At 41.0% G+C, this 24,420-nt stretch overlaps 1 protein-coding gene and 1 pseudogene across 1 annotated transcript; one reads left to right on the top strand and one right to left on the bottom strand.

The window, feature by feature from the left end:
• Window positions 1-7,964: 7,964 nt before the first annotated feature.
• On the top strand, window positions 7,965-8,615 carry LOC106008784 (zinc finger protein 627-like). Its single transcript, XM_087197054.1, has one exon. The coding sequence runs from the start codon at window positions 8,025-8,027 to the stop codon at window positions 8,613-8,615; it is 591 nt and encodes a 196-aa protein (XP_087053180.1). The 5' UTR covers window positions 7,965-8,024.
• A 3,951-nt stretch (window positions 8,616-12,566) lies between these two features.
• On the bottom strand, window positions 12,567-14,494 carry LOC147822317 (THO complex subunit 1 pseudogene; annotated as a pseudogene).
• Between the last annotated feature and the right edge of the window lie 9,926 nt (window positions 14,495-24,420).

The following is a 24,420-nucleotide window of genomic DNA, read 5'->3' as shown; positions in this document are numbered from 1 at the left end:
GTGGCCAGAGGACACAGGTGAGAAGGAAAAAGAGAATAATAGGAAAATAAAGAACTCCAAATGAGGTCCAAACAGGGACAAAAAGGGAAGATGAACTATGTGGGAGAGCAACAGAGTGAGTGTAAGAGAGAGAGAAAGGGAAGAGAAAAGAAAGAAGGGAAAAACAAGAAAAAAAAGGAGAGAAAAACCAAATATTTGCAAAGAGTAGGGGAAAAAATAAAGATAAGAGGAGCAAAAGCAAAAAAAAGAGAAAAAAACCAAAATAATAAAACTAATTTTGGGAATAAAAAATAACCATGACGATGAAGGGCCTCTTTCAGGGTATGTCTTTGCTGTCACAATAGACAACGTGGGTTGCAGTGTACAGATAGGTCAATGAGTCTCAGCAAGCTAGTCGCAGACCCATGAGATTCAGGCAGATTTCTGGCTGCAAGTCCCAAGTTGAGCTCCCTGTCCTCCCGTACGGTTGAACTCTGAGGAGTTGTATTGCAGGTTCCAGCTGCCCTTCCCCTGAAGATAGTCCCCGTCCTGATGGGAGGTGAAGATGACTCCAACTTACCCAGTACAGTGGTCTGGTGGTCCGGTGTCCTCTGCATCTTTGTAGTGTGGAACCAGGTGGCTGTACAGGGAAGAGGCCAGAGGAGCGGGGGTGGGGGTGAGTCCAGTGGATTGCTGCGGGGGCGCGGGCTGATTCGGCGCATTCCGCGCGACTTGTGACATTGCTACGGCATCTGCAGACCTGCCTGTCTGCAGCAGGCTGATTCCCCAGAACTTTATTCTTGCTTTTTGTAACAGAGTTGTAAGGTCTGAAGTCACTCCTGAAGGACCCAAACCTCTCCCTGGAGTCGTCTCCAGCTCACACTCCCTCTGCTCTTCTCTGTATCCCCGAAGTCAAAGGAAATCCTTCTTTATACGAAAGCCTATGGCCCATCAGATGGCAGCTTCCTGAGTCAGCGGTTCTAGGAGCCTTTAAATGGAAAGCAGATGAAAATTAGTGAGAAAAGAGGAAGGTGAATAAAAGGAAAGGCCAAAACGAGTCAGAAAGAAAGGAAGATGAAACAGGAAGACTCGGTCAGTAAGTCCTTTTCAATTTGCCTCTGTTTGCCTTCTGGACACATTCATCAGTTCAAAGGAGGTTTTCTCTTCTAGGGTTTATGCAGTCCTAAGAATTTGGATGGAGCAGACTCTGTTTTGTTATGACGGTTAATTAATTCATGCTCTTCTGGAGGTAGTGATGGATCCTTGCTCTGACACTACAGACAAAAATCTCGGCAGATTATCCCTGTGTGCTGCACTTGGCTGGATTCCATGGAGTCAGCTCAGCATAGCGGGAAAGAAATAAAGATTCATTCGTCACATCAGGCCTCAGCCCCTGCCCTCTCTGCTGGGCCCAGTCTCTCATGGGTTCTTCATCTTCTAAGGATTTAGGTGACTCCAGTTTCTGAGTACTTAAATATGAAAACTTCCATTCTTAATTGGCTTTTATTATGTTTTTCCAAGATATCTGCTCACTCTTTTAAGATGCAGAAGATAAGTTCCCAAGGGCAGAGACTTTCTTTCTCTGCTACTGCAATCCCAGTACCTAAAACAGTGTCTGGTACTCAATAAATAAGAATTAGTGAATAACTGCTGATAGACATTAATGCATAATAAATAAAAATAATTGCAATTGACTGTTGATGTGCCAGCAAACTATAGTAAGATGTAGCCCTTGGTATCTGGACAGAGGCTTGGTTATAGAAAGAGGAGAAAGCATGGTCAATGCTTTGACTTAGAAGATTATTCCAAGTGGAGTATAGATCTCAAGCAGGCCCTCAGTAGCACCCAGCAATCCCACCAGAATCCTGTAGTCAACTCACACTTCCATTTACCATCTTCTCTTTTTTTTAATGAAAAAATAATTTTTCATAACAAAAATGATTAGAGAATAACAATGGTAAATACATTGTGTATCATGATCTAAAATGAATATATTTTCATTTTCTAATCTCTCAGCTCATTTCCTAATAATATTATACCTTTCTCTTTTTTTTTTGCTTAAAACATTTTAAGTATTTGCAGAGTATTTCACAATCTTCACTTCTGCAACAGAACACAGGGGCTTCACATCTTGGTGAGTGCAAAGCCAGAAAGCACAAGAAAGAGATAAAAGAGTGAAGAAAGTTTTATTATATGCAGCAAGAGAGGAGAACCTGGGATGCTGGTTCAAAGCTAGGATCCTGGAACAAAGATGGTGTGGTGATTTTCCTGGAGGGTTACACATGCCTATATAGGAAAGCGTATGGAGAGGATGGGCAGTTTCAAAGATTACATGTTTAAAAGGAAAGTGGGGACTGAGGATACAGCTCAGGGATGGAGTGCTTATCTAGTCATATGGGAAGCCTTCAGGGCATCCCCACTACCACCAAAAAACAATACAAACAGCTAAAAGAAATATGATGGTAGACACATTTCTGGGTATGCTCAGTTAAGGTCATAGATCACATGTTTGACAAGGATGGTAGACAGGAACACTTCCAGGCATGATCAGTTCAGTATCAGAATGAGCCAAGTTTATTCTAGGTGTGGTGCCACACACCTGTGATTCCAGCACTCTGGAAGGCTGAGGCAGGAGAATCATAAGTGCAAGCAAACCAAACAAACAAGATTTCCTTTGGCTCCACATTCCTTTCTACCTTCCAGCCAACTTCTCTGCTCCCCTGGATCCCTTCCTCACCTCCATTCATGCTTGGGTCTACTGTATGAAAGATTTTTGTCCCCACCACCCTTCAGAAACCATTCTTGGCAAGGTCACCAAGGGCCACCATATGGACCAATCTAGAGATCGCTCCTCTGCTGCCGTCTTATTCCTCTCACAGCAGCACATGGCCATTTAATTAGCTCCAGAGCACCCATTCTCCTGGCTTCCTTCAATCCCACTGGCCTCTCAGGCTTCTGACTGACTCCTCTCCTCTTTCTGACCTCTCATCTTCCCTATCTTCCTTAACTACCCGGGTGATGTCATCCAGCCCTATGACGTTCTATACAGTGATATTTTCCAGATTTATAGAACTATCCCTCATCTCTCCCATAAACCCTAGAGTCAGCTGTTTAACCGCCTAATTGATGTCTCTGGATGTTTAATAGGCTCCTCAAATTTAATATGCCCCTAACAGAATGTATGCTTCCCCTTCCAAACTTGATCCTTCCCTGGTTTTCTCTCCTCATTTTAGTGATTGGCCCTTGTTGCTGCATGTGGTTGTGCACACCTGTGATCCCAAAATGTGGGAGGCTGAGGCAGGAGGATCAAGAGCTTGAGGATAGCCTAAGCTACACAGCAAGTTTGAACTAGCCTGAACTATCCTATGAGACCTTGTCTCAAAAAACAAAACAAGACAAAAAAGTAATGGGTGCTAGTTGATCAGGGCAAATATCTTGGAATCAATTTGACTTTTTTTCTTACACACCACTGTGTACCTGGTTAGTCAGTCTCATTAGCTGCAGCCTCAAATCAGGTCTGGGAGCTAAGCACTTCTTATCATCTCTATCACTAAAACCCTATTTCATCACCATCTCACCATCAGCTTTCAAACTATTTCTTCTTTTTTTTCTGTAGTGCTGAGATCAAATCCATGGCTTTGCACAGGCTAGGCCAGCACTCTGTCACTGAGCTATATAACTTCCAGCCTGAGAAGGTTCATTTTAGAGACAAAAAAAGGTGAAGAAAACAAAAACAAAATTGGTCATTTCCAAGTTACTTTCTTTGCCCGGCATGGTGGCACACACCTGTAATCTTAGTCCTTGGGAGGCTGAAACAGGAGGATTTCTGTGAGTTCAAGGCCAGCCTGAACTACAAAGTGAGACCCTGTCTCAAAACAAAAGCCAAAATCAAAGACACTTTCCTTGGAAGACAAGGACAGGAAATACAACAATAGAAAAACAGCTCACTAGTTATCATCAGGTTATTTCAGGTGACTTCATTGTTTTGGGGTTTTTTTGGTACTGGGGATTGAACTCCAGTCCTTGTGCTTGAGTAGCAGGTGGTGAAACCATTGAGCTAAAGGTGACTTCTTTGTGTAAGGATTAAAACAGGGGGAACTTCATCATCACACTGATTGATTCTGGCATGTTTGGAAATTTTGGCTGTCAGCTTTCTAATCTTGATTTCTCAAAAGATCAGATAAACAGCTGCATCTGAGTTTGGTAATGTGGAACTTGAGCACAAGTGACTTCATTTTGTTTTTTTGGCCTGGTCCACTGGGGCATAATGCAAGAGTTTAGTCCAGAACAATGGCTTCCTGTAATTTTTATTTAACAGAATGTAAACCCCATATTATTAAGGTTGTTGGTTTATTTTTAGTGGAGTGTGATATTGTGGTTATTGTTAAAGAATATCTATCTCAGATATATATATATATATATATATATATGTATGAATATGTTTATAGATGAAATCATCTGACATCTTAGATTTGTTTTAAAAAAAGCTTGAGTTTATATCATTTAGGCTGGGTAATGAATAATAGAAATCCATTACACTATCTTTTCTACCTTGTTTTTGGTTTCTTTTTCTTTTTTTTGTTTGTTTTTTTTGAGAGACTATTTTACTATGTACCTCAGGTTGGTCTTGAACTCTAGATCTTCCTGCCTCAGCCTCCCAAATGTTAGAATCACAAGTGTGCACCACCACGCCCAGCTAATCTTTTCTACTTTTGTATGTGTTTAAATTTTTCCATAATAGCAAACAAAACTTCTTCATGTTTCTTCACCATCTTCTCCGTAATGCCTAGAATAGTGCCTGGCATACAGAAGTGAGACGGGAGATTAGAGCATGGCAAAGCTGGCTGGGGAAGTAGGTGTGCAGAACACATGAGCACAGCAGTTCCCAGAATTCTGCATATGGACTTCTCGTCAGAACTCAAGCGGGTTTTCAATAGGATGGCCTAGACCTGACGTCAGCCTGAGGCTTGGGATCCCAGCACCAACTCTCAGGACCAGATGTAAAAGTTCTCAAAGGTTCCTTGGAAATGTGGATGATCTGAAAGGACACAGACACCATGAAGAGCTCATTATCATGGCTTCCCTCATGATAGCCCACCTTGTGTGCTCCAGGGTGTACTTTTATTGCTTTTTTCCCCTTTTACTTGGTCCAAACTCGCCCTGCAGAGACAGTGTCTCCCTCCCTCTTCACTTTTACTTTTTCAAATAACTTTGTCACCATCTTTTGCTCATTTCATTCAATTCTTTGTTCCAGACAAGAAGAACCTAGAATCCAAATGCAAGAGGGAGCAAGCATCACAAAGCCTGTTAACATTTGTTTGGTGAGCCACTTTCAGAAGGAGGTACAACAAACATATTTATTCAGTATTCACTGGGGGTGTATGGCTCAGTAATAGAGTGCTTAATGAGCATGTCTGACTCTAGGTTTGATCTCCAGTACTACAAACAAAGAAAAGAATTCATTATATATTGACTCAAGAGAGTAGAAGTATACTTTCAAGATAAATTTTAGTCACTTCCTTATTTTGGTTTGTTTTTGTTTTTGATTTTTTTGTAGACAGGGTCTCACTATGTAGCCCAGGTTGAACTTAATTCATGGCGATCCTCCTCCCTCCTGCCTCCTGCCTCCTTCCCTGGGATTAAGGTGTGTGCCACCATGTCCAGCTCATTTATATTTAATAATTAGACATCTGAATTCTAGTCTTCAATTCTAGCCCATCCTTCCAGGCCGTGCATCTAAGAATATACCAAGTATGAGAATGCCAAACACTGAAGTGGCTAATTTGGTGATAGCTACGCCTTTAATTGTTAAGACCGGTTTCTAAAAACACAGTGTTATTTCATCTCACCTCTTTCGCACCAAATCATGATAATTAACTATGATCTCTTATAGCAGAAATGTGTAACAAAGTTGGTTGTTTTTTTTTTGGTACTGGGGATTGAACTCGGGTCCATGCGCTTGCGCAGCAGGCGACAAAACCACTGAGCTAAATCCCCGGCCCTTGTTTTTGTTTTTTGAGACAGGATCTCGCTATGTAGTTCAGGCTGGTCTCGAACTCCCGGTGATCCTCCTGCTTCAGCCTCCTGAGCACTGGGATGACATGTGGCACCATGCCTGGCTACACAGCTGGGGAGAGAACACAAAAGTTCAGTTGGGTAAAAATTTATGGGCCCAGTTACTTGAAAATTTTGAAAGACTATAGTTGTGAGATTGCTAGTGAGGACTATAAAATCCATGGTAAGAGACTGTGGTCTTTTAGGAGTTTTCCAATACTACACAATTTATCAGACTAGTAGAGAAATAAATTCTTTTTTATTGGCTTTTTTTTTCTTGCGACAAGGTTTTGTTATATATTCCAGGCTGGCCTTGAACTCACTGTGTAGCCCATGTAGGCCGAAAACTCACAGCGATCCTCCTGACTCAGCCTCCCAGGTGTTGGGATTAGTGGTGTGTGCCATCACGTCTGGCTGGAAAGGTTTATTTTGGCTCACAATTTCCAAAGTTTCCGTCCATGCCCTGCTGGCTGCAGTGGGCATATGGTGTGGCAGGACATCATGGCAGAGGAAATCTGCTCACCTCATAGCTGACAGGAAGCAGCAAGAGTCTGAGAGAGCCTGAGAGGAAGGGTGGGGACCAGCCAGTCCCCGAGGTCACAGCCCCATAATCCACTACCTTCACTTCGGCCCCACCTCCTCTTCCCATCACTTCTCAATAACACCATTAAATTATGTTCTCACCAGTGGGACTGAGCCACTGATAAAGTTGGAGCCTTCATGATGTAATCACTTCGCCAAAGCCTGTCAGCAACCCAGCCTTCAACACAACAATCCTTTTAGGAGGCCAGAACCTGGGGTGTGCAGAATTAATGTCACTAACATATTCAGGTCATCACAGTCACTGCTTTCTGTGCTAGAATTGGGGCTATAATGGCGGACAAAGATCACCTGCCTCCAAGGATCTCAAGAATTTAGAAACAAATACTTTACATCTTTCTCTTTCCTCCTGGAATTCAAGTGCATCTTAGTTGACTGGACTCCCCAGCAAAGGGTTGCTGGCCTTTTGAGAAGGGCCTCAGCATGAAAGCCAGAGATAACAGTGTAGTGGACAATGGAGGAAGCAGAAGATGTCCCCAAGTGCCAAGTGACGTGTGTAGAGAAGACATTGTTTACATGAAACAACAATGGCACTATGCAGAAAACAAGAGGAAACTCTTAAGTATGAAAATATGAAAACAGAAGTTCGAATATTCAGATAGAAAACAAAGTTGAGGGCCAGGGATTTAGGTCAGTGGCACTGTACCTGCCTCGCTAGCTCAAGGTCCTGAGTTTGATCCCAGGTACAAGAAAGAAAGAAAGAAGGAAGGAAGGAAGGAGAGAGAGAGAGAGAGAAAGAGAGAGAGAGAGAGAGAGAGAGAGAGAGAGAGAAGAAAAAGAAAAAGAGAGAGAGAAAGGAAAGAAAGAACAAATGGACGAAAGAGAAAGAAAGAAGAAAGGAAGGAAGGAAAAAAGGAAGAAAGAAAAAAGAAGGAAGGAAAGGAAGGAAGGAAGGAAGGAAGAAGAAAGAAAGAAAGAAAGAAAGAAAGAAAGAAAGAAAGAAAGAAAGAAAGAAAAAAAGAAAGAAAGTTAGTTGACCCCCGGCCTTCAGGTCTCGCCGGGCGGCTTGTCCAGGGCGCGGCCCTCCAGCACCGAACCGCTCGGGGCTTGGCCATCCCCACCGCCGGGCGGCGCTTGCTCGGCAAGGCCGAGGACTCCGCCATGGCCCCCGCTTCGAATTTGCGCTTTAATAAATGAGGAAGACATCTGGGAATACTAAGACTCACTTCTAAAGGAGGCTCAGGCACACAGCTACACTGCCCAACACTGAGGCTGGAATAGGACAACAAAGACTGTGGGACAGTGGCAAGCAGAATTATTGTTCTAAAATTTCCAGGAGACGATATTGCTGAGAGCCCCCACCCCCACCCCTGCTTGCTAGGCCAACTTCTGTGACTTCTACTGGCTGCATACTGCATGGGAAGGACTCTGGGAAAACCTGAAGCTACACAATGGAGGCAGTGACCTTTGAGGATGTGGCTGTGAACTTCACCATAGAGGAGTGGGTTTTGCTGAATCTATCCCAAAAGAAGCTCTACAGAGATGTGATGAGAGAAACTTTTAGGAACATGGCTGCTATAGGAAGTGCCTGGGATAACCAGGAAGTTGAAGAAGAGTACAAAAGTTACTGGAGAAATCTAAGAAATGAAGAGCTAGAGAAATGCTATCAAAATAAAGGTTGGAATCAATATGAAGAAATACTCCTTTGGATTCCAGATGCTAATGTGGACATGAAACAAGCTGGTTTAAAACCAGCTGAAAGCTTTGCTTGCAGAAAGCCCCTGATTGGGCATTTGACACTAAATGTGCCCATTGTAGCTCACACTGGACTGAAGACATACGAGTACTTGGGATCGAAAGAGAAGGTGTGTAAATGCAATGAACATGGAAGAATCTGTGATGATTTCCAGTCCTTTCGAAGCATACAAGGACAAAGGCTGGAGAGAAATCCTATGAATATACTCAGTGTGGGAAATCCTACTCTGATCTTAGTGAAAGAACTCACCTTAGAGAGAAGACCATTATATATAAGAAAAATTTGAAGGCCTCCAGCACACCTAATGATATTCAGATCCATGGGGAGAAACCCATTGTGTACGTATGTAAGCAGTGTGGGAAAGCTTTCAGTACACAACGTTATTGTAAAATACATGAAAGAACTCACACTCAGCATTAATTTTATGCATGTAAGCAATGTGGGAAAGCTTTCAGCATTTGTGGTGTTTGCCAAAGACACTCATAATAGGGAGAAACCATATATATGTAAGCAGTGTGGGAATGCTTTCAGTACACACATGTATTGTCAAATACATGAAAGAAATCTCACTGGAGAGAGACTTTATATATGTAAGCCTATTTTGAAAATCCTGTGAAAATTTCTTATAAGACCTGTAGGAGTAATTAATACAGAAAGCTTGAGGTCAATATTTCTCCCTAAAATTTCCAAAAATAAAATCCCAGATAGGCCGGGGATTTAGCTTAGTGGTTTCATCGCCTGCTGCGCAAGCGAAAGGACCTGAGTTTGATCCCAGGTACCAAAAAAAAAAAAAAAATCCCAGATAGAGAAATCCTAAAGTACATACATTATTTGTTTTTCAGTAAATCACTTAAATATATGAATTGTTTATCTGCATTGTGTAATATAAAAATATTAAGGTGACATAGATATTTTTGTGTATCTTTGAGCTTAATACATGGTGAATTAAAGCATGGTGAATTAAAATGTATTTTTTACTTTCAAGTAGAGTTAGTGTTTGTTTAGTTTTTGTTTAGTCTTTACAATTTGGAGTTATAGGCCACTAAAAAACTTAATTTTGCTAATTGCTTTTTGTTAATCAGGATTTTGCCACTACTTTTGTTTTAAATTTTTGATGTGTATATTCTGTATTCTGTGTAACAAAAGAATTTGCTGCCATATTTTATATTAAGATAAATATTTTCAGGACTTGTGAAAAAAAATAAAGTTGAGAAATCTGAAAGGTAAGTTAAAAAAAGTAGATATTTGGCTGGGGATGTAGTTTTGTGGTAGAGCACTTATCTAGCATGCTCGAGACCTGGATTCAATCCCCAGCACTGTAAAATAAATAAATAAGTAAATAAAATAGACAAAATACAAACCAGATATGGTGGTGAGTACTATAATCCCAGCACTCTGGGAGGCTGAGGCAGGAAAATTGCAAGTTCAAACCCTGACTAGAAAACAGTGATTCAGCAAGACCTGTTTCAAAAATCAAAAACTTTTAAAAAAGGGCTGGGGATGTAGCTCAATGTGAAGACCCTGCAGTCAATCCCCAGTAATGCCAAAAATAAGAATAAAAAGGGCCGGGGATTTAGCTCAGTGGTTCCACCATCTGTCTCGAAAGCACAAGGTCCCGAGTTCAATCCCTGGTACAAAAAAATAAAGAAAGAAAGAATAAAAAGTAAAGAGAAAGACAGAGACAGAGGAAGAGGGAGAGGAGGCAGCAGGGAGGGAGGAAGGGGGAGAGGGAGGGAGAGAGAGACAGAGAGACCGAGAGAGAAGAGGAAGAGAAAATAAAATAATGCAAGTAACGAAAGGAATTTTTCTGGAACTGAGGATGAGTGTCCGAGCTGAAATAGCGCACAGAGTACCTAGCACAATAGAAGATAGAAAAGGGGATGGAAAAGAATTAAGATGTGTTATGTACATGTATCCACTCCCTACAGACAGTGTGATCATTATGTACTACAAACATGTACTAATGAAAGATACAGGCAAAGAAAAAAAAAAAAAAAGAAAGAAAGTCCCACCCCAAGAAACATCATCGGGAAAGTTTGCAACACCAAGGGCCAAAGAGCAGACCCTGAAAACCCCCAGGGAATGAGAAGTTTTAGTAGTCTGCCCTGGGATATGTAGTTTCACTTTCTACTGTTTCAGTTACCCGCAGCCAGTAAAGGTGTGTGCAACGAGATAGGTTGAGAGAGACCACATTCACATTTATTTTGTAGTACATTGCTATAATCCTTCTGATTTCTTACTGTTGTTAACCTCTCATTATGTCTAATTTATTTTTTGTGTGTGTGATTCTGGGGATTGAATTCAGGACTTTTGCACTGGGCTACATCCCCAGACCTTATTTTATTTTTGAGGGAGGGTCTCACTAAGTCCCTACGCTGGGTGCCAAGGTTACAGGCATGTGCCACTGAGGCCAGCATAGTTATTCCTGAAACAAATGTTAAGTGTTTCTTTTCCCTGTTAAGTGTTTCTTTTTCCTATTCTCCCCCTAATCTGGGGATAGCTGCAGGGTTTTTGGTCTTGTCTGTTTTCTTTTCTTTTTTGTGGTAAATAGTAGAGGTTTCAAAAAGGTTATAGTAGTCTGCCTTTATCTGTGTCTTCAAAATTCTAAAGGAAAATGATTTTCAATTTAGAAAATTATACATACCTGTTATGGCTTGTGTCTAGATGTTCCCCCAAAGCTTCATGCAGTCATAGGTGGGGCTTCTTCAGAGGTGGCTGAATCCAGAGTGTGTGTTGATTCACGGAGCAATGCTAGGATTAAGGTTTGGCACTGCCCTAATCCCGGTAGCCTGGATACAATATAAGGGACAGAAAGAGGCTTGTCTTGTCCCTTGTTTGCTTGCTTTGCTACCTTCTGCCACCATGAACCGTTTCTCCTCTGCAATGCCCCTCTGTCACACCACCCTGCCTTGGAGCCAGCCGATTATGGATTGAAATTTTTACAAACTGTGAGCTAAATAAATCTTTCCTCCTTAACTTGTGAGTGTTGGGTGTTCTGTCCCAGCAACAAGAGAAGTAACAAACACAATAGCGAAAACATCAGTCGAGTGTGGGTATAGAAAAAAATCCCTTTCAAAACACAAGATGTCAAATATACCTTTTTTTGTGTGTTTTCTTGGAAAGCTGTTGGAGAGCATGTATCATCCAAACAAGGGAATAAATAAAGGGGAAGAGCTTGTATTCAGGAAAAATGTTCCCCAAACCAGACAATCAAGGAGAGTCCCCAGGATGAGCACAGATGGGCAGGCAGCCTAGACATCTACCTCCCAGAGGGAGAGCGGGATGGAGGATTCCAGAGGATGTCAGCCAGAAAACCAAATGCAGCTGAAGGTCACCTGAGGTTTGACAGCCTGGAACATGTTATGTAAGAACTGGATTTTTTTTTTAAAAAGCGAGTCTAAGAAGTAACACAGAAAACCAAGCAAATAGAAAATATGAGGTAAGTGTTAACCTCAACATGTGGTTTGGAAGCCAGGCATGGTGGCACACACCTGTAATCCCAGCATTTGGGAGACTAATGTAGGAAGATCTTAAATTAGAGCTCAGTCTGGATAACTTAGTGACTAGTAATAGTCTGTATCAAAATAAAAAGATTTTTTAAAGGACTGGGGAGGCTCTGGGTTCAATTCCCAGTACTGGAAATAAAAAATTAAGATTTAATAGTTATTAGCACACAAGTGGCTGCTGATGTTATCACCCAGAAAGAGTGCTTAGAGTGAGAATATAGGATCCAACCCAAGGCCCTGGATGGACCAGCTGCATTAGTCAGCTGTCTGGTACTGTGGCAAAATACCTGAGATGATCAGCTTAAAAGGAGGAAATGTTTATTTTTGCTTGTGGTTTCAGAGATTTGAGTCCCTGGTCACTTGGTGCTGTTGCCCTTGGCCTGTGGCAAGGTAGACCATCGTAGCTGGCACTGGTAATGGAGCAAAGCTGCTCACCTCGTGGCACCGGGGAAGCAGAGAGAGGAAGGGCCAAGTCCCAGTGCCAATTTCAACAGCAAACCCTGGATAACCTGGCTTCTATTCCAGAACCACTCACCTCTCTTCTGCCCCATTCCGTACAATACCAGATAATCTCGCTGTTTGTGACCTCAGATCCCTTCATTTGGCTCCCAGAGCTGTTTTTTTTTTTTTTTAACAACTGTTATAAAAATGTTTATTGTTTACCAAAACCAGTGAACCTCTTATCAAATGCTGCTTGGCAACAAAATCTCATCACAGTTTTAATAAAAAAGAAAAAAAGATATAAACTAACCATTGGTCTCATTGTCATTAGTTAGACTCTCTATCAGGTTATCGGGTGTCGCATGGATGCCCTCTTGATCCTGCCAGGCGACCAGCAGCTGCCTTGCTCTCATCTTCATGTCTTCGCTGTCACATTCGATCTGCCGGATTTCTGAGTCTTTCATTTCCAAGTGAGGAGCCAGAATCTTCCACTGTTCACCCAACTTGTTGGCAAATAATTCTAGTTGTTCCCCTGTCACGGGTTTATCCCGCCGAACATCAGGGCCTGTTTTTGTTTCTTCAGAAGGAGGTGGTAGTTCCTTGGCTAACTTTATTACCATGTTTTCGAGATACTCTGGCAAGCTTTTAAACTGCTGGTTAGTCGGCTGGAAGAAATGTGGGCTTCTCCTTGCCAATAGTCTCAGGGCTCTCCAGCCATAATTTGAATCGTTCACAACTTTATATTCACTTTCAACCATGTTTTCAGGATCTGCTTGTTCAATGGCTTCTTCAAAGAATTCCTCCAAAGTTGGCATGTACTCCCTTGTGTCTGATTTACAGGCTTCCATATTATCAGGACACAGATTCCAAAGCCTTGTTAACTCCTCATTTCCCATCAGAATTTTCTTATTGGGTCCTTTCCCAAAGAAGTCCTCTGGGGCTGCTCTTTTCCGTACCACTCTCGTGGGCTTGGAATCTGATGTTCTTTCTTTCACAAAACTTGGGCAGCCTTCATTTTTCCATGAGTTCCAATTTTCTTCAGTGTTTAATATATGCTCTACCATCTTTGAAAATCTTTCTCCATCGGGGGGGTTTTCAGATAGTAGTTGATAGACTGATTTTGTAGTATCTTCAATCCAGAGTGATTGTTCATCAGTTAAAACATAGTTTGGACTTTTGAACTTGACCTGCCCCTTGAGATACTGGAATAAAATGAGATACTGCAGCAGGATGTGTCGACGGAGGTTACTATCACTCAGCTGTAAATCCATCAACTTTTCACTTGTTAAAAATTGTGCAAAATATACATATTCTCCTCCTGTTTTCAATTCTTCCATCTTTTTCCTGGAGGCCTGAGTGTCATCTAATTTATAACTCTTAAAAACAGCTAAAACTTCTTCAGAATACTTGAGAAAAGTTTTCCATGAAATCTTCTCGTAGCATTGCACTGGGTTCCTGAAGTAATCCTGAAGCGACCAGAATTTTCTGTACAAGTTGTAATCGATTGGAATGGAGCAAGTTGTTGGCGCTTCGTCATCTCCCATTTCACCTTCTTCTACATCCATTCCTTCTTCTCTATCCTCAGTGTGCTTCTGACCCAAGGTGCTTTCTTGCTCATTGGTATTGAAAACAGTGACGTTTTCCAGATTAAACTGGCTTTGTAAGTTCAGACCGGATTTCTCAGACACAGGAAAAAGCCTGGCCAAAAAGAGTTGAATTCGTCCACAGAAGACTGTGTTCTGGGATTTAGATAATCTCCTTAGGAGATCATTGCACATACGTAGTAAATAATTTTTCCCAGCAGAATAAAATGTATTTGATTTCCAAGTAGCAACATTTTTTTCCACAAAAGTGAATATTGTGTCACACTGATCCAAAGGAAGACAATCCAAAACATCTCCCAACAATACAAAAGGGGTAGATGCAGTACAAATACCTCCAGTTACTCCCCCAATAGCAAGAGAAATAATAGCTAAAACGTTTTCACATGACGAACGATTTATAATCTCTTCTTGTAGAATACCTCTGAAAGCTTGTTCCAGGGCACATTTTTTTTCATTTTCACTCCCAGGTAACTGGTTGAAGGTATTTGACAATGGCTTGATAGTTTTGTTATTCAAGGCCTCTCTAGTAGACTTCGCAAACCGCGTTCGCGCTTCGGGCAAACTGAAGAGCGGTGGCGGCACAGACATCTTCCCTGCCGCTCTAGCCCGCGACCACGGGGGGCGCCGGTTGATGACCGCGCTTCGGGCAAATTGAAGAGCGGTGGCGTCACAGACGTCTTCCCTGCCGCGCGAGCCCACGACCACGCTGGGCGCCGGGTGATGACCGCCCCAGAGGTTTTTTAAATTTGTACCGGGGATCGAACTTGGGTCCTTGTGCTTGCGCATCCCAGAGTTGTGTTTTACCAAAATATGGTTCATCATATTTCTGTCCTGCTCAAAACCATTTAATGGCTTTCCCTTAAATAAAGCAGTGGTCCCTAAGACTAGCTAAGTGGCATCACAATCATCTGAGGGGCTTTAAATTAGACTTCTGCCAGGCATGGTAGTGTACACAGGAGGCCGAGGCAGGAGGATTGCCACAAGTTCAAGGCCAGCCTGAGTTACAGAGCAAATCCCTGTCTCAAAAATAAATAAATAAATAAATAGACCCCCCCCCCACCCAATAAATTTTTTTTTCTGGTACCAGGGATTGAACTCGGGACCTTGCGCTTTTGAGGAAGGGAGTGGCACCACTGAACTAAATCCCCCCTACCAATAAAATTTTTTAAATTAAAAAAATTTAAAGACAAAACATAAAAACTAGACTTGAAGGGCCGGAGATTTAGCTCAGTGGTTCCGGCGCCTGCCTTGCAATCACAAAGTTCTGAGTTTCATCCCTGATTCCCCCCCCAAAAAATTAATTTTAGGGCTGGGGATTTAGCCCAGTGGTTCCGCTGCCTGCCTCGCAAGCACAAGGACCCGAGTTCAATCCCTGGTACCAAAACAAAACAAAACAAAACTAGACCTGAAGCTTGATCTATGGCCCTAAATTAGATGTAAGACGTTCTGGCAAGGGCTGAGGGTGTAGCTTGTTGCTTACCTGGTGCACACCAGGCCCTGGGTTTGTTTTTTTGTTGTTGTTGTTTTTGGTACTGGGGATCGAACTCAGGACTTTGCACTTTCGAGGCAGACGGGAGCACGACTGAGCTAAATTCTGGACCTAATTTGCATACTTCATCTTTTTTTTAATGGGGTACCGGGGATCGAACTCAGGACCTTGCGCTTGGGAGGCAGGCACTGTGCCACTGTGCTAAATCCCCAGCCCTCATAAATACATTTGGTTTGGTAATTTGTTTACTTCCTTACTTGTTTTTTTGGTTTTCTTTCTTTTTTTTTTTTTGGTACCAGGGATTGAACTCGGGTCCTTGCTGTTGTGAGGCAGGCGGGAGCACCACTGAGCTAAATCCCCGGCCCCCCAGGCCCTGGGTTTGATCCCCAGCAGAGCAAGGAAAAAAAGAAAGAGAAAGAAAGGAAGGAAGAAACAGAGAACCAGAGAACGAGAGGAAGAAAACAGAGAGAACATTCAGATGTAGATAACAGTTCTACACTGTATGTTTCAAAAACCTGAAATATTTGATTTCATCATTCCCTCTTTAACATGATCTAGAACCAGGGATGGGACAGGTAGCAGTTTCTCTGAATGAAGGAATTTTGAAAGTTTTCAGCATAAAGAAATGCTAAGCCAAGGGTGGTGGTGAATGGCTATAACCCCAACACTTAGGAAGCTGAAGCAGGAGGATTCTGAGTTCAAGATCAGCCTGGGGAACTTAGCAAGACTCTGTCTAAAAAGAAAAAGACATATATTTTTTTGTTTTGTTTTTTGAGGCAGGGTCTCGCTATGCAGTCCAGGCTGGCCTTGAACTCACCATATAGCCCAGACTGGCCTCAAACTCATGGTGATCCTCCTGCCTCAGCTTCCCAGGTACTGGAATTACAGGTATGGACCACCACACTGGGCAAGAAAAAGAAAAAATTAAAAGATAAAGCTAAAGAAATGATAAATTTTTGGCCGGGAATTTAGCTCAGTGGTTCTGCCTGCCTAGCAAGCACAGCAAGCGAAAAAAAAGAAAAGAGAAGAGAAAAGAAATGATAAATTTTTTTTTTGTTTACAAGCAATCTGTTTGTGATACTTAACTTTTTTAAACTTTTATTTATTTATTTTTCTTTTTGGTATCAGGGATCAAGCTCGGGACCCTGTGCTTGCTAGGCAGGCGGCAGAACCACTGAGCTAAACCCCTGGCCCAAGAAATGATACGTTTTTGAAGAGATAGATATATTTATCCTTATTTAAACATCACACAATGTTTACATGTATCAGAACGTCACATGTACCCCATAAAGTTAATTTTAAAACAACTAGTACAGGGCCAGGGATTTAGCTCAGTGGTTTTGCCGCTTGCTGTGCAAGCGCAAGGACCTAAATTGGATCCCAGATACCAAAAAAACCAAAAACAACTAGTACAAAATTAGAGGTAGACCTTCTCCTATGGTACCCTCTGGTGGCAACTTCCTGCAATCACCAATCTTCCTTTTAACCCACAAAATTGCCATTGAAGTTCAATGACTTGCCCTCTGCCCTACTAGCTTAGAAGTACAAGCCTCCACAGAGAGGCTTCAGGCCTGTCCCTCGGGTTTGACCGGCAGCATTTTCTTCCCTACTCTTCCGCTCAGTGTCCCATCCTTCTTCCCTCAGCCACCCTGCACTTCCTCTGCTAATCCTGCCTGGCTCTGGAAGGCCTCTGTCCAGGACTCTAGGATGAAACTCACCCTGTTTCAGGCTCGTGCAGACTCTTGCTGCTCCAAGACCTCTACCTAAGCCAGCCCACTCTCTGCTCTCTGTTCTCATGGGCACTCTATACGTCCTCAGCGAAGCCTTCCCAAATCATGTGCTCCTACAATTTCTTGTGCTGTGTCTTTTGTGACAATACTTAATCCTTATATATTTATTTGTGAGATTTAAAAATAAAACTTTCTCTCACTGAAAGCAAGAGCCATGACTATATGAAGTATGCTTGGTACATAATATGGAAGTTCAATCATATTTATTTATTTATGTTTTGTTTTATTGTTTTTGTTTGCTTGTTTGTTTTTTGAAACAAGGTCTCACTGTGTAGCCTAGGCTGGCTTCAAACTCAACAGTGAATCTCCTGCCTCAGCCACCTGAGTGCTGGGGTTATAGGTGTGCACCACCACACCTGGTTTCAATAATATTTCTCAACTGGATGTATTAATATTTCTGAAGTTATCACATAGTCTGCTTTGTGATGTGTATAATTGTATATACATTTGGGTTATCCATTAGGTCACAGGCTTTTTTTTTTTTGAGACAGGATCTCACAACATAGTCCAAGACGGCCTCAAACTTGCTATGTAGCCCAGTTTGGCCTCCAACTCAGGACCACCCTGCCTCAGCCACCTGAGTGTTAAGATTGCAGATGTGCATCATCATGCCTGGCTTAGGTCAAAGACTTTTTTTTTTATTGTCTTGCTATGTAGTTCAGGCAGGCCTTAACTCACTGTAGAGCCCAGGCTGGCCTCAAACTCCTGGCAATCCTCCTGCCTCAGCTTCCCCAGGGCTGCTATTTGTAGGTATGTGGCACCACAGCTAGCTCAGGTCATGGGCTTTTTTTTTTTCCTTAAATTTTTTTACTGGTACATTTTAGGTATACAATACACTTATACTTATTATTGGGTATTTGTACCTGTACATGATGTATCTTGGTTCTTATTTTTTCCCCATTCCCTGTCCTCCCTGTCCTCCCTTCACTCCCTCCACCCTTCCCTATTTACAAAGACTTTGTTTCCATTTTTTTCTTTTTCTCATAATTTTTTCTTTCCCTTCTTTCCTTTGCCCTTCCCTTCCCACTTCCCTTACCCCTTTGGACTTTTTCTTCCTATTTCAAATTATCAATTATTCATTTTAATCATTTTAATCCTTATTTACACTTTCAGTTTCTCACACTAGAGAAACTATTCGGTATTTACACATGTGTGTCCTATTTATTTCACTTAGGAATATGGCCTCAATATGCATCCATTTAGCTATAAATGTCTCTAGTGTTTTGTTCTTTATGGCTGAGTAGTACTCCATTTTATAAAAAAACCACATCTTCTTTATCCAGTTACCAGTTGATGGGCACTTGGGCTGCTTCCAAGTTTTAGCTATTACAAACTGTGCTGCTATGAACATGGGTGCACATATATCACTGTGGTATGATTCTTTTAATTCTTTTGGGAAGATACCAGCAGGGGAATAGCTGGGTCAAATGGGACCTCTAGTCCTAGCTCTTTGAGGTATCTCCATACTGATTTCTACAGTGGTTGCACCAGTCTGCACTCCTACCAACAATGGAGAAGGGTTCCTTTCTCTCCACACCCCCACCAGCATTTGTTATTGGTTGATTTCTTCATAGCAGCCATTCTTTCTGGGATGAGGTGGAATCTCAGTGTTGTTTTCATCTGCATCTCTCGAATGACCAGTGATGTTGAACATTTTTTTATATGTTTATTTGCTGCTTTTACTTCTTTGTCTGAAAAATGTCTGTTCATTTCAGATGCCCATTTTTGAATTGGGTCTTTAAATTTGGGGAGTCTGATTTTTTAAAGTTCTTTATATATTCTAGATAGTAGACCTTTGTCCGAGGTACAGCTGATAAAAATTTTTTCCCACATTGTAGGTTGTTTCTTAGCTCTGTTGGTGGTTTCTCTTGCAGTGCAGAAGCTTTTTAACAAGATGAAATCCCAATTGTTGATTCTTTGTGCTAGTTTCTGTGCTACTGAGGTTTTGTTCCTAAAGTCTTTTCCTATGCCAGTGTCTTCAGGAGTTCTACCTAACTTATCTTCCAACAAGTTTAGTGTTTCTGTTTTAATATTTAGATCGTTAATCCACTTCAATATTAGTTTAGTGCATGGTGATAGATATGGGTCTAGGTTTAATCTTTGGCAGGTTGAAATCCAGTTTTTCCAACACCATTTATTAAATAGGCTATCTTTTCTCCAATGAGGGTGGTTGGCTCCTTTGTCAAAGATGAGGTGGCTGAGTATGTCTGGAGTTGTTTCTGCATCTTCTAATCTATTCCACTGATCCTCAGGTCTGTTCCTTTGCCAGTACCGTGCTGATTTTATCACAGTAGCTTTGTAGTATAGTTTCAAGTTGGGGATTGTGACACCACCAGCAATGTCTCTGTTGCCTATAATTGCCTTTGCTATTCTAGGTCTCTTCTGGTTCCAAATGAATTTTTGGATTGTTTTCTCTATTTCTGTGAGGTATATTGTTGGAATTTCAATTGGCATTGCATTAAATCTACATAGTAGTTTTGGAAGTATGGTCATTTTCACTATATTGGTTCTTCCTACCCAGGAACAAGGGATGTCTTTCCATTTTCTTATATCCTCTTTGATCTCTTTTTTCAGATTGTGGTAGTTTTCAGTAGGTCATAGGCTTTTTGTTAGACAAAGTGCTCCCGAATGGCCAACGCTAGAATAATTTGAACACTAAAATAATAGCATATAATTAGATTAAAATCTAAAGTATAAAATAAATATAGGTATCTATACTGATATAATGATTGAAGAAATCATCTAAATGGTAGAGTAGTGTTGGGGACCAGCCATGATATGTATAGATTGGTGGTGGCCAGGATACAGGCCCCGAAGTCCCAAGGTTGGTGTTAACTTACCTCAGGAACAGAGAAGTATGCAAAAGGCTGCAGACTTCCTGGCTGTGGGGGAAAGCCATAACCATAGTTCTCCTAAGGCAAGATGAGTTCTACTGGGAACAATATAAAATGCAGGCATTTAGGTATGGGGAAGGACCTTAACTTGTTCCCTTTGAGATGCTAAACTTGTTCCTTGTCTTACTAACCTGATCTTACTGCAGTTGCTGTTCCTGGAATAGTATACTACCCCCTCCCCTGAACTTCTTGCTGAATAATAAAAGGGGGTCCACCATAGAGTTCATCAAAGCCTGTACACTTGTGGCAGATTCCTCCCCGTGTCCCCACTTTCACATTGAATATTATCTCTGTCTCTTTTATTCCCCCATTGTTTTCCCTACAGGTATTTGGGGGTCTGACCAGCTCCTGACAGAATAGAAACTTTTTGTTTGTTTGTTTATACTAGTGGGCATTGAACCCAGGGCTTGTGCATTCAAGGCAAGCATTCTACCGTGAAGCTCCTAGCTCTTTTTATTTTGAGACCAGTTCTCACTATGTATCTCATTCTAAACTCCAACTTTCAGTCTTTCCGTCTCAGCCTTCTGAATGGCTGGGATCACAGGCATATGCCATTGCACCCAACCAAGAAACAAATCTTAACAGAAACATCCCAAATAACATATGTAGATATGTTTCCTTACCATCCTCCACTTTAAGGGTGGACAGAATCTAGAGTCTGACTTCCAAAGAAGTTCTAGAAGGGGGAAAATAGTTACTCTTACAGTGGAGAAACGTGGCAAACCTTCTCTGAACCCACTGATCAAATGAATGTTTCCACGTTGTCATGTGGATACCATGAGAGGAACACTGTACGCTCTGTACAGGTACACTGTACCCACTGTGGTATTCTGTTTAAGAAACTGTGATTTAGTTGAATCAAGACACAAACATCATACAAGCCCAAACTGAGGAACAATCTACAAAATACCTGACCAATTTCTCTCAAAACCATTAAGGTCCTAAAAAGAATGAAAGATGAGAAACTCACTGAGCAGAGAACACTAATGAGATGTGACAACAGAATGCAACATGGTAGACTAGATTAAAGCCTCAAACAGAAAGGAACATTGACAGAGAAACTAGTCGAATCAAAATAAGTCTGCAGTTTAGTTCATGCACCAGTGCTGGCTTCTCATTCTGATAACTACACCACAGAAATGTAGCACAGTAACATTAGGGGAAACTGGCAAAGAGTATGTGGAAATACTGTATCACCTTTAAAATTTTTCTGAAAATTTAAAATTATTACAAAATAAAAGGTTTAAGAGAATTTTATACCGATGAATTGGGCAATGTAGATTAAAAATGGTCAAACTCCTTCAAAGACATAAGCCACCAAAGCTCATGCAAGATGAAGTGATAACACGACTATTTCTACATCTCTTAAAGTAATTGAATTTGTAATCAAATATCTTTTCACCCTCTCTATAATGTCTTTTGAAGAACAAAAATTTTTAACTTTAATGAAATCACATTTATCTACTTTTGTGTTGCTGTACTAGTCTGTTTTCCATTACTATAAAGAAATACTTGAGACAGGTTAATGTATAAAGAGGAAGGTTTATTTTGGCTCATGGTTCTGGTTGACGCTTCACTTCTGGTGATGGGCTTCTTGGTAGGAGAGTCCTGAGAAAGTGTAGGACATCACATGCCAAAAGACAGGGAGTGTGTGTTTTCTCTCTCTTTTTTCTTTCATAGTCACCAAGATTCAGTCATGGGGTCTTCACACTAATGACCTTATCCACCCCTTATCACCTCTCAAAGGCCTCATCCTTAAATGCCACAGCTGGATTAATTTTCCATCCTCTGAATGCCTTGCAATAGGGACAAAATTTTAACACATAATGCCTTGGGGGACACTCCCACCATATCCAAACCATAGCATTGCCTACACATTTACCATATTTAAGAAACCATTGCCAAAATCAAGGTAAAGATTCTTCCCTTATATTTTCCTTAAAGAGTCTTATAGATGCTGGGGATTTAGCTCAGTGGTGCCACTGCCTGCCTCTCAAGCACAAGGTCCCGAGTTCAAACCCCGGTACCAAAAAAAAAAAGTTTTATAGTTTTTGCTCTTACACTTAGGTCTTTGATCTATTTTGAATTAAGTCTTTTATGGTGTAAGGGGTTAACATTATTCTTTTGCATGTGAACATTCAGTTTTTCCAATACTATTTTTTTTATTTTTGGTACCGGGGATCGAACTCAGGACCTTGTGCTTGCCAGGCAGGCACAGTGCTGCTGAGCTACATCCCCAGGCCCCAGTACTGGTTTTTTTTTTTTGGTACCGGGGATCGAACTTGGGACCTTGTGCTTGTGAGGCAGCAACCAGAACCACTGAGCTAAATCCCCGGCCCCCCAGTACTGTTTCTTGAGGAGACTATTCTTTCTCCCATTCAATGATCTTGGCACCTTTTGCTGAAAATCAATTGACCATAAACATAAATATTTATTTTTGGACTTTTAATTCTGTTCCATTTGTCAATACTATGTCTATTTTTAATGCTCATACCACATTATTTTGCTTACAGTAGCTTTGTTGTAAAGTTTTGAAATTGGAAAATGTGGGTTCTCAACTTTGTTTTCCTTCTGAAAAACTCTTTTGGCTATTCTAGTTCTCTTCAAATTGTATATGAATTTTAAGATGGGGTTTTCAATTTCTGCAAAAAACCACATTTGGGATATTGATAGGGATTGCTTGATTCTGTATATTACTTTGAGTAGTATTAGTAATATTAAGTAGTTTTTCCATGTGGAAGTCTTGTACTTCTTTGCTCAGTATACTCAAATCCGTGGGTTCAATCCCTACTACTGTCCAAAAAAAGATATCTGGCACTTCTTGGTTAAATTTGTTCCTAGATATTTTATTGCTTTTAATACTCATGTATGTAGAATTGTTCTTTCTTCCTTTTCTCCCGCCTCACTAGATCTGCTTACATAGCCCAGTGGGACCTCAGATTCCTGAGTGCTGCAATTATAGGCATGTTCCACCAAGCCTGGCTAATGGAATTATTTTCTGCAGCTAACTTATTTTTTGGTAAAGGCAATTTAGCCGAGAAAAGATAATAATTTCAACAAATGATGCTGGAGCAACTGAATATCTATGTGCAAAACATATACACATACATAAGCTTTAATCCATACTTCACCCCATATACAAAAATTAACCCAAAATGAAACATATAACTAATGTAAATTCAAAATTACAAATGTACATTTCTAGAATTTTAAAGAAACTTTCTAGAAGAAAACATGAGAAAAAAATCTTTGTGCCCTTGGGCTAAGCAAAAATGTCTTAGATGTGATGCCAGAAGCATGTTTCATTAAAGGACAAATTGATAAATGGAACTTCATAAAAAAGAAAATCTGCTCTGCAAAAACCACTTTGAAGAGAATGAAAAACCACAGGCTGAAGAAAAATATGTGTCTATGAATCTTGTTCATAAGTTATTTCATATTTTTGCAAATGTATTTTTGGGACAGATTTCTAGAAATAGGGTTGCTGGATTAAGGATAAATACATATGTAATTTTCCTAGATGTTACCATTTTCACTACAGAGCAGTTGTACCATTTGATATTCTCACATGCAGTATGAGGGCTCATTTCCTAGTATGTTATGAAATATTTGGATTTCTATCAACCTAATGCATGAAGACTCTTTGATGGAGTTTTCTTTTTTTGAGACAGGGTCTTGATATGTAGTTCAGGCTGGCCTCGAACTCACTATGTAGCCCAGGCTGGCCTCGAACTCCAGATGATCCTCATGCTTCAGCCTCCCAAGTGCTGGAATTATGGGGATATGCCACCATGCCCAGCAATGGAGTTTTTTTTTAATGTATCTTTTAATTATAAGTGAAGTTAGATATATTCCCAGGCCATCTTAAACTTTCTTTTATGAACTAGTGGGTCATACCATTTTTATTTTTCAAATTTCTATGAAGTTGTTGGTTTTCTTTTTTTGAAAACCTTTTTGTAGTCAGGTGTAGTAGTACATATCTGTAATCCTAGTATTTTAGGAGGCTAAGGCAGAAGGATCACAAGTTTGAACCTAGCCTGGACTATTTAGCAACTTAGGAAAACACTGTCCTTTTTTTTCCCCCTGAGACAGCGTCCCACTATGTAGTTCAGGCTGGCCTTGAACTAACCATGTTGCCCAGGCTGGCCTCAAACTGGCAGGGATCCTCCCGCCTCAGCCTCTCGAAGGCTGGGATTACATAGGCTACATTGGCATAGGCTGTGCCACTATGCCAAGCTACAGTAAAAAAAAATAATAGTAAAGGTCTTAGAGTGTAGCTCAGTGCAAAGATCCTGGGTTGAACCCCCAGTACCTAAAAAACAAAACAAAGCCTTTTAAAAACTATTTAACTTTTTAAAACTTATTTT

Source organism: Heterocephalus glaber, unplaced genomic scaffold, assembly GCF_053883595.1.
Source record: "Heterocephalus glaber isolate CG9 unplaced genomic scaffold, H.glaber_assembly_v1.0 deba00001662, whole genome shotgun sequence".
Lineage (NCBI taxonomy): Eukaryota > Metazoa > Chordata > Mammalia > Rodentia > Bathyergidae > Heterocephalus > Heterocephalus glaber.
Note: the sequence above shows the minus strand (reverse complement) of the source record. Positions and strands in the feature narration are given on the sequence as shown.